Source organism: Diaphorina citri, unplaced genomic scaffold, assembly GCF_000475195.1.
Source record: "Diaphorina citri unplaced genomic scaffold, Diaci psyllid genome assembly version 1.1 scaffold1917, whole genome shotgun sequence".
NCBI lineage: Eukaryota > Metazoa > Arthropoda > Insecta > Hemiptera > Psyllidae > Diaphorina > Diaphorina citri.
Genome location: NW_007379343.1, coordinates 38,671 through 49,818, shown reverse-complemented (window position 1 = coordinate 49,818; position 11,148 = coordinate 38,671). Strand labels below are relative to the sequence as shown.

Sequence of the window (11,148 nt, the reverse complement as noted above, 5' to 3'; positions counted from 1 at the left end):
ATAGAAATACTATGTAGGTCGGTACTACTCAATTCTCAGTCGACAATTATTCCTATTTTTTTTTTTTTTTTTCCTTTGAGGCGTTTTAACTCTGGAATACCAGGTCGTTCACGCCGGTTCTCGGTTTTAGGTTATAATAGGTGGTAGATATCGATTTTTTGCAGATAAGAGAAGAGGGATTTTACTCCCTCAACATCATCTGCAAGGGAAGGGGGGTGGGGAAGTGATGATCTGATTTGGACATGGCGGTGACATGAGAGTATGTGCCGCACGGATAGGCGCTCGCCGCATGAGCAGGTGGGTGGGAACCCTTTAATTTTAAATGAGGAAAGCATTAGGTTTGATTACCTAGGTACCTATCCTACATTAAAGGAGTAACTGTTTCTTCCTCTTTTTTTTTCGATTAGGCGCTTTAACACTTATGATAGTAAGGTCTTTCGCGCCGGTTCTCGGTTAGTTCATATTAGGTGTAATAACACTGGTCACTGCTCACTTGTGAAAACTCCTTTTTGTGTTTAACCTAACCCTAACTTTATTGTTGAGGCAATGTCTGGCTTTAGGTCTTCAGGGGCGCATAGTTTCAATGGGGCCGTAACGATGGGAATCTTTGCAGCATTATCAAAAATTGCATTGCCTTTAATGTCGCAATGAGACGGGCACCACATAAAGGTGACTTCTTTGTTGCACAACTTTAGGTAGCTCCAGGTTGAATTTACTTTGGTGACAAAAGGATTTGTGAATCTGACGTTGGCTAGGACAGCAAGGGCACTTCTTGAATCTGAGATAATCAGGAACTGATCAGAGAGGTTTTCTAGGATGGCCTCCAGACATAGGAAGATGGCGAATTGGCGATCAACTCGGCGGAGAATATGGAGTTGATGGGGTTAAGTAATGTTAACCGTACCATATTATCCCCTATGCTGAAGGCGCAATCAGTGACGTCAGAAGATTTCGAGCCATCCGCACAGCAGATGGTGTGGTTGGCGTACTTGGCGTTGATGGCTTCGCTAAACATCTTTTGGAAAACTACAGGAATAGTATAGGATTTCTTGCCTTCACCTAGACATTGATCAATGGGGGGGTGCACTATTTGACCACGGAGGAATAAACCTCACGTAAGGGGCGACTTTGCTAGAATCAAGCACGTGGCACGTGGATGAAATTGGCGTCCACCCAGAATCGAACATATAGAGGCTTCGGCTTATTAAGTTATTAACTGTGAACGTGATCCCAGACATCTTCCTCTTTAAAGAAGGAAAGGGATCACTTTTTTCCTAATTAACCCTTTCACACCGACTTATTTTAGGAAAAATCTTTCAATTTTTCTGATCAGGCATTATTATTTGGGCTCTAAATAAGAAATCTACAAAGTTTCATGTCCTCCTAGGACTACTGAACAAAAATCGTCTTAGATCACAAAAGAAACATTTGAAAAACACTGAGAACGGATTTTTTTCGATAGGTCTGGGATGCTATAGGTATCCTAATATTTTAAAAATCATGTTTCTGTGGGACGTATTGTCCACATTCATTCACTCTTTAGTAAAAGTAGCTATTACCTATAAATAATCAACCGAGTAGCCCAGTTCTAAAAGTGGACAACTCGAATATTGAGTTTTGGGTACAAATGGATTCGTCTTTTCAAGGCAAATCGATTGAAAACATCGTCATGCGTTAAAAATGAACGAAAATGAGTGAGAAAGGCTAACGAAAATGAGATCAGGTACGATTTCAAACATGGACGAAAATCCATGTGTTTTTGCCAAATTCGGTTCCAAAAATGTACAAAAAAGTTCGACAAGCATGCTCCATTCAGGACATTCATCGCTAAACAAATACCCGTACCGTGGACGACCCCCGAGATCAAAAACCTAATCAATCGGCAAACCGCAGCTTCGTTCAAAACCGATCGTCTGCCTCCCACGAAGAGTTCGTAAGGGGTCGTAATGAAGCAAAACAGGCGAAGCTGCGTTATGCTCACTCACTCTTCCCTACCCATCTACCTGGGTGCTTGGAATAAGAAGATCTATTTCAAAATAATTGGTTGAATAATAGATACCTAAAATTTTTATGATCTTCTAAAGAAAAAGAACCTATACTGTACTTACTTAATTCACTGTATCATTATTCATTATTAATAATTATTATGGTCTTCATCAGATGCAGGAACTCGAATCCACTGGAATCATTGAAATCGCCATCACAATACTTATTCTTACCTGAAATGAAAAGAAACATAAAAATTTGAAGCAGCAAGGATTGTGGCTGCATCCGAATTCCGCAAAATATGACCTTTTTTGAACCTTTTTATAAGTCCCACATCCGAATTCCGCAAAATCCATGAGCTGTATGACACTTCCGCTCACAATGGACCGAAAACACCCTTAAAACATTGCAGATCCGCTTTTTAAAAATACGCATTTGCGCCAAACATGGAAAGGGATCAATCCATTGTTCTTGGTTTTTTTCTCACGAAAATACGGGGTGACCTATTCTGAGAGAAAAAAATAAAACCACGGCACTCAAACAACTATGTGAACTCAAGGGAACATCGGAGGTGTGTTTAGTGACAAATCACAGGGTGTGTAAAAAGTGTTGATGTGTTTGATGATGAGTCGTTCAATAGTCTTGAGTTAGAACTATATTTTACATGCTTGTTACCCTATATTCCCTATAATAACACTGGTCACTGCATGTGTGAAAGCTCCTTTTTGTATTTAATCTAACCCTATAATAACACTGGTCACTGCTCATGTGTGAAAGCTCCTTTTCGTGTTTAACCTAATCCTATAATAACACTGGTCACTGCTCACTTGTGAAAACTCCTTTTTGTGTTTAACCTAACCCTAAAATAACACTGGTCACTGCTTATTTGTAAAAGCTCCTTTTTGTGTTTAACCTAACCCTATAATAACACTGGTCACTGCTCATTTGTGAAAGCTCTTTTTTGTAGCAATTTTTCATTGCCGTGGCTTCTGAACTACATAGTACCTACCGATGGTCCTCCAGTATTACGAGCTTATAAGTACATACACTCGCCTGCACAAAAAGCGACCCAAACTTTTCCTTTTACAAAACCTACGATATTTCCTTTAATACTTTACCTAAATTTTTCCAATCAGTCTCATTTTGAAGCTCATACTGTCAACTTATTGTTACGATTTTACGTATTATTATTTAAAAAAAAAAAAAAAAAAAACAATTAAGTTTTAGTACCAAATTTGTGTTTTACCCACAGGGTGTCAAAAAAGCATCTGGAATGAAGTTTTCTTACCTTCAAATAAAATTTAAACAAATCATTTTTGTGAACTGGTTAATCAATTTTATAGAAAATCGATGTTTTCTGTTGCCTTTTCTTGCTCATATAACAGTTCGGAATTGACATCGATATGATCACAGAAATCACGACTTCTTGAGGCAAGGACAAAAAGAGCGTTTTTTAGCTCAAGAACCGTTTAAGGTGTCGGTTTTCTGGCTCAGACTCTTCCTTTTAACTGGTTCGACAAGTATGCAATAGGATTTAACTCTGGACTTACCGAGGGTGAGTAAGAAGCTTGAATTTTCATCTTCGCCTGGTGTCGGTTTTCTGGCTCAGACTCTTCCTTTTAACTGGTTCGACAAGTATGCAATAGGATTTAACTCTGGACTTACCGAGGGTGAGTCAGAAGCTTGAATTTTCATCTTCGCCAGGTACTGTTGAACACAGACAGGCTTGTGTGGGCGGGCACTGTCCATTAAAGGACAGTTTGACAACCTACGACGTGCAAACCGTTCAACATATTCCTGTAGCATGTCTTGGACTTGTCGCTGACCAGTTAGAACACCTACAGCTCCCCAGAGAATAAAAATCAATTCCGTTTTGTTTTCTGAAAATATTCCTCCCTAAACCATACAGGAAACCACCTTTCGAACTGACGCTTTCTGATATGTAGCACTGTTTAATCCGCTCACCTGGTCTTCTATACACTCTAGACCTCCTATTATTGGCATACAAACACACCCGGCCCTCACCAGTGAAGAGGACAGAGTCCCATAGCTGCTGAATTCAAATGACGTGTTCCCTTGCAAATCTCATGCGCTTGACTCGGTGGGCTGCGGAGAGTTTCGGTCCTGTCGCTGCTCTTTTTGGTATCAAATCAGCATCCTCGAGTCTTCTTCTTACTTAGCACTCACTTGCACAATTCTTGTGTTTAGGAGCTCCTATGGCACTATGGCAGCTGAACTGCGTTCAGGCGTCCGTCTCGGACAGACTTTGATACAAGAAACCGATAATTTCGGGCTGATGTGCTCCTTATTATTCCTGATCCAGGTCTCCTGTGGAAGTAATTTGTCTCCTGATATCTTTTGAATACTCTGGAAACAGCAGATTGGCTAATACACACCTCAAAGGACACGTCCCGTTGACTGAACCGTTGGCTCTAGCAAAAGTACCACTCTAGCTCTGACTTCAAGAGATGTCGTGATTTTGACAACAGTATGGAAACGGATACATCTTTTGTAACACATATTCATTTCAGAAGTGAAAAAATACTGGCCGAAATGTCTAAAAAAATATCGAAAACTGTGAATTTTCAACTACTTTTCGCTGGGTTAATTAACACAAAAATGGAGAGTGTTTTTGAACACCCTATAACTTAGGTCAGAATAGTCGAAAAGTGAATCAAGTGGTACCAAAAGGTCAGGTAACACCTCAGCTTTTAGAAAAATATAATTTTAGTTGCCAAAAGGCTCATGAAGCATGAACGAAGAGTGAATTTCGATATTTTTAAGTTTGAGTCGCTTTTTGTGCAGGCGAGTGTAGTTCAAGATGAAATATTGTAATTTTTGACAAAACTTCGATTATACCTTTGAAGAGGCACCACCTTTGGGTAAACAACTATCAAATGTGTGGCAATAGCTCCTGTTTGGTGTAAAGTCTTATATGACAATTAAGAATCCCTAACAGCGCCACACGATCCGTTTTCTCCGTCAAGAGGTTTCCGTAAAGTCCAAGACAACATAGCCCTCAAGACGGCTGACTCCAAGTTGTGTTAATTCAAAATTTCCAACCCACCTATCCTTTGGAACATTGATTGTTCCCGGATAGATGGGCAGTGTGTACCGTTCTTGTATGAATGTGAAAATGAAGGAGATAATAATAATATTAAACGAAATAGGTACGTACATAGGTAATTAAATTAAATTACTGATTTTCTTTAACCACGATCGAATAAAATACGAACTAAAAAATTCTCGGAGGGACGGGCCCAGATTGTTGTGGGTTCTGTTTACAAAATTTACAGGTGTACCTGGCATAAACACAATTTTAAATACAGTAGATATTACTACCCTGTCCTCCACATGTACCTACCTACTAGCTGCTAGCTGTATTGGTATTTATTATTTGAAACAATAAATTTCCATTGTGAAAAATTGAAAATATTTATCAGAAAATTGAGATTTATTGGTGGTGGGAGGAAAAAATGGTAAAATAAATGAAAACAATACACAGAGTAACTCAGGTGGGGGATTGCATTAGAATGATTAATAATGAAGTTCAGCAATATCAGACTTATCCAGTGCAGTGTATGGTTGATATGGGTAAAATAAGACAAATCAGGAAGGATAAATTGACAGTTCGTGAAAATTGGCGTGATTGTTCTTTGGTAGGTATAGGTACCTCCACTTGAACATACGGGATATTCCACAAAACACGGAAAGGATGTCGATAGCCGATGGCTATGGTTTGACAAAGAACTATTGATACATACAAGACTACAGTTGGATTATATTCTAACCCCACAAAAACATAAATGTGAAAAAGAAGGCCAAGTTCCTATCCAAAAATGTCGGCCTATAAAAGTGGTGAGATCAGAAAATAAGGCCAAGTCTGCATTCCCAGTTTTTCGTGTCTGCTAACAATGCTGGATCTCAATTCCTTCAACCTTCTCTCAATTTCAATTTGGCATTGGTTTCCTTTTATTTTCATGTGAATAATAGGTACCGTATTTAGGTATTAATTTGAGCAGGAAAAACATTGCCAAGTTGAAATTGAGAGAAGGTTGAAGGAATTGAGATCCAGCATTTTCAGCAAACACGAAAAACTGGGTATGCAGACTTGGCCTTATTTTCTAATCTCACCACTTTTATAGGCCGACATTTTTGTATATCCTTTTTTGTATCCTTTTTTTAAAGGTTTATACGCGCTTCCCGGAATGAAATTCCATGACTTTTCCAGAAAATTTCCATGAGTTTTCCAGAAAATTAAGGGGCGGAGGTGCTTAAAAATCAGTTAGATTACTCCTTCATTTAAATAAAATATGCAATATGCAGAACGTCAAGGGATATAAGGGGGAATGCGCCGCAGGCCGTTTTTCGGGAAAAATTGATAAGTATTTAATTTGAACATTTTTAATTTTTGACCGGGTGGCAAATTTCATGATGTTTCCAGGTTTTCTTTAAATTTTCATGATTTTCCATGACTTTTTGGTCAATTTTCAGATTCCATGACTTTTCCAGTTTTTCCAGGTAGCGTATAAACCCTGTCCAAGTGTGTATTTACACATGATCCCGTGACCCGTGAGTTGTTGATGTTGTTTTTGTTGGTGTTGGTTTTGTTGTTGGTGAAATATCTCATTTTTGATACCTAACCAAGCCTTTAGTTAGTAAAAAAAAGCGGTCGTAACACTGAAAAAAAAAAAAAAACCGGTAAAACACCGCCAACCGTTCTTCCGATATTCATAAAAATCACACTTAGGAAGGTTTTAGGTACCTATAAGTTTGGGGGAGTCTACTCTCATAACTTTTTCGATATCTCTAACCGTTTAGTGAAAACTGCCAAAAAGCGGACAAATCCGCCTGTGGACGGAGACCAATGCACTTTTTGCCAATTTTCAGATTTTTCCCTTTACTTTCTCATCAAGACCTACTGCCAAGTTCCCACGACTTCGGGAAGTGCTTCATAATTTTCATGAGTGAATCAGTGAGTCAGTCGTAAAATAAGCGATTTTCAAGCCGTTCTTTATACTCCTTCCGTTAAAGCTAGAACTTCGGAATTTCGCTGACATAATAAGCAAGTATAGCTTAAATATGGTTCAAATTTCCTGACATTGCGTGGAAATTTGGAAAATCATCAGAGTTATGTTGGGTGTAAAAATTCGTCGGAATTTTTCGTGTAATAGTTATACCCTCCTCATTACCAAGCAAAAAATTCCTTTGTATGGATAGATGACCAATGTACATGATTGTGGACATCTCTTTTGTAGTGCCTCAATAATACCAGTGATTTTTTTTTTTTTTACTTTCTGTTACTACAGTATAGCGGAGCTATACTAGTAATGTAAGTATTGCAATCGGTCCAAATTTTCAAAATCGGGAAATGGTTGGAAATATCCGTTTTGGGATCCCCTGATGTCAAAAAAGTGATTTTTATCGGTCCAAATGTTCAAAATCGGGAAATGGTTGGAAATATCCGTTTTGGGATCCCCTGATGTCAAAAAAGTGATTTTTAGCCCATGGTCTGTACGCACGTATGTATGTATGTACGTATGTATGTATGTGACCGGTGGGGAAGTGATGATCTGATTTGGACATGGCGGTGACATGAGAGTATGTGCCGCACGGATAGGCGCTCGCCGCATGAGCAGGTGGGTGGGAACCCTTTAATTTTAAATGAGGAAAGCATTAGGTTTGATTACCTAGGTACCTATCCTACATTAAAGGAGTAACTGTTTCTTCCTCTTTTTTTTCGATTAGGCGCTTTAACACTTATGATAGTAAGGTCTTTCGCGCCGGTTCTCGGTTAGTTCATATTAGGTGGTAGATATTCAGTTGTTGTAGGTAAGAGAATAGTGAATTGACACCTTCTTCGTCGTCACCGAGTGAGGGACGTGGTTGGAGGGAGGAAAGAATGTGGTCGTGGCGGGTGGCGGGGACAGGAAAGGAGGTGTCGGACGGTGAGTGGGGCACCGCATTGACAGATAGGAGGGTCGGACTTTGTGAAGAGGTGGTTGTGAGTTAGGCGGGTGTGCCCTAATCTCATTCGGGTTAGGATGACCTCTTTGATTGTGCTGCGTTGATTACTGGTGTTCCACTGTTTGATATGGGGTCGAATCGCTTTCAGTTTGTTTGTGTTGGCTACATTGTTCCACTGATTTTGCCAATCAGTCTTTATTGTTGAGGCAATGTCTGGCTTTAGGTCTTCAGGGGCGCATAGTTTCAATGGGGCCGTAACGATGGGAATCTTTGCAGCATTACCAGAAATGACCAAAACCTAATAAACAGGAGAAATCTAAAGGCGTCCACAAAGGTAAAAGAAAGCAAAATTACAGACTTGATGTTTGCGCCCTTGTGGCAAAATCCCCGGAAGAATTGCAGGAACTGCTTAACCTCTTTGTGGCCGAAACAGAAAAATTCGGACTAAAAGTCAACGAGGAAAAAACGGAAGTGATGTACATCAACACTCAACAGAAAGACATATACTCCAAAGGAAAAGTTATAAAGTGCGTAGACAGCTTCAAATATCTAGGAAGCATCATCCCAAAATTTCCAACCCACCTATCCTTTGGAACATTGATTGTTCCCGGATAGATGGGCAGTGTGTACCGTTCTTGTATGAATGTGAAAATGAAGGAGATAATAATAATATTAAACGAAATAGGTACGTACATAGGTAATTAAATTAAATTACTGATTTTCTTTAACCACGATCGAATAAAATACGAACTAAAAAATTCTCGGAGGGACGGGCCCAGATTGTTGTGGGTTCTGTTTACAAAATTTACAGGTGTACCTGGCATAAACACAATTTTAAATACAGTAGATATTACTACCCTGTCCTCCACATGTACCTACCTACTAGCTGCTAGCTGTATTGGTATTTATTATTTGAAACAATAAATTTCCATTGTGAAAAATTGAAAATATTTATCAGAAAATTGAGATTTATTGGTGGTGGGAGGAAAAAATGGTAAAATAAATGAAAACAATACACAGAGTAACTCAGGTGGGGGATTGCATTAGAATGATTAATAATGAAGTTCAGCAATATCAGACTTATCCAGTGCAGTGTATGGTTGATATGGGTAAAATAAGACAAATCAGGAAGGATAAATTGACAGTTCGTGAAAATTGGCGTGATTGTTCTTTGGTAGGTATAGGTACCTCCACTTGAACATACGGGATATTCCACAAAACACGGAAAGGATGTCGATAGCCGATGGCTATGGTTTGACAAAGAACTATTGATACATACAAGACTACAGTTGGATTATATTCTAACCCCACAAAAACATAAATGTGAAAAAGAAGGCCAAGTTCCTATCCAAAAATGTCGGCCTATAAAAGTGGTGAGATCAGAAAATAAGGCCAAGTCTGCATTCCCAGTTTTTCGTGTCTGCTAACAATGCTGGATCTCAATTCCTTCAACCTTCTCTCAATTTCAATTTGGCATTGGTTTCCTTTTATTTTCATGTGAATAATAGGTACCGTATTTAGGTATTAATTTGAGCAGGAAAAACATTGCCAAGTTGAAATTGAGAGAAGGTTGAAGGAATTGAGATCCAGCATTTTCAGCAAACACGAAAAACTGGGTATGCAGACTTGGCCTTATTTTCTAATCTCACCACTTTTATAGGCCGACATTTTTGTATATCCTTTTTTGTATCCTTTTTTTAAAGGTTTATACGCGCTTCCCGGAATGAAATTCCATGACTTTTCCAGAAAATTTCCATGAGTTTTCCAGAAAATTAAGGGGCGGAGGTGCTTAAAAATCAGTTAGATTACTCCTTCATTTAAATAAAATATGCAATATGCAGAACGTCAAGGGATATAAGGGGGAATGCGCCGCAGGCCGTTTTTCGGGAAAAATTGATAAGTATTTAATTTGAACATTTTTAATTTTTGACCGGGTGGCAAATTTCATGATGTTTCCAGGTTTTCTTTAAATTTTCATGATTTTCCATGACTTTTTGGTCAATTTTCAGATTCCATGACTTTTCCAGTTTTTCCAGGTAGCGTATAAACCCTGTCCAAGTGTGTATTTACACATGATCCCGTGACCCGTGAGTTGTTGATGTTGTTTTTGTTGGTGTTGGTTTTGTTGTTGGTGAAATATCTCATTTTTGATACCTAACCAAGCCTTTAGTTAGTAAAAAAAAGCGGTCGTAACACTGAAAAAAAAAAAAAAAACCGGTAAAACACCGCTAACCGTTCTTCCGATATTCATAAAAATCACACTTAGGAAGGTTTTAGGTACCTATAAGTTTGGGGGAGTCTACTCTCATAACTTTTTCGATATCTCTAACCGTTTAGTGAAAACTGCCAAAAAGCGGACAAATCCGCCTGTGGACGGAGACCAATGCACTTTTTGCCAATTTTCAGATTTTTCCCTTTACTTTCTCATCAAGACCTACTGCCAAGTTCCCACGACTTCGGGAAGTGCTTCATAATTTTCATGAGTGAATCAGTGAGTCAGTCGTAAAATAAGCGATTTTCAAGCCGTTCTTTATACTCCTTCCGTTAAAGCTAGAACTTCGGAATTTCGCTGGCATAATAAGCAAGTATAGCTTAAGATGGATAGATGTGTTCAAAAAAGACCTCAATGAACAAAGTATCTTAGCACACGAGTGGAGAAATGTTGCTTCAAACAGGGAAGAGTGGAGGAAAAGAATCAACTCGGGAGTGCTTGCTAAACAGGAAATGGACATTGCAAAAGCCAAAGTGAAACGACATGAAAGACACCTAGCAGAAGAGGAGTTCATTTGGGAGTGCCCTGTGTGTAATTTCAAAAAAGAAGGAAGAACCGGCCGTCAATATGTAAACTCTCATATCGCCCAAGCACATCGCGATTTGACGACAGAAAGACAAAGCCAACAACAAAATAAACACTGTTCCATCTGCAACAAAACTTACCAGACCAGATCCGGATACACCAGTCATGTCCGTAACAAACACCCATCTATTCAAGAAAATACCTTACAACCCGTCAAAAAGGCGAAACATCCTTCGAGTTCACAATCAGTAGACAATCAAACAATACACAGTCAACCTCAATCTACACAATCACACCGCACCCAATCTAGTCAACTAAGCACTAACAACCCCCTAGCGTGCAGGGCATGCGGCAGAGAATGCAGATCACTTGCTGGACTTCGCAGTCACCAGAGAAAC

The 11,148-nt window shown here is 39.1% G+C and overlaps 1 protein-coding gene across 1 annotated transcript in view; it reads left to right on the top strand.

Annotated features, from left to right (window-relative positions):
• The first annotated feature begins 10,556 nt into the window (after positions 1-10,556).
• LOC113470902 overlaps positions 10,557-11,148 on the top strand; it is a 1,296-nt gene continuing 704 nt past the window's right edge. Inside the window, exon 1 of the mRNA XM_026829668.1 lies at positions 10,557-11,114. Coding sequence (XP_026685469.1) covers positions 10,678-11,114 — 437 coding nt within the window. The 5' untranslated portion in view covers positions 10,557-10,677. The remainder of the gene's footprint in view (positions 11,115-11,148) is intronic.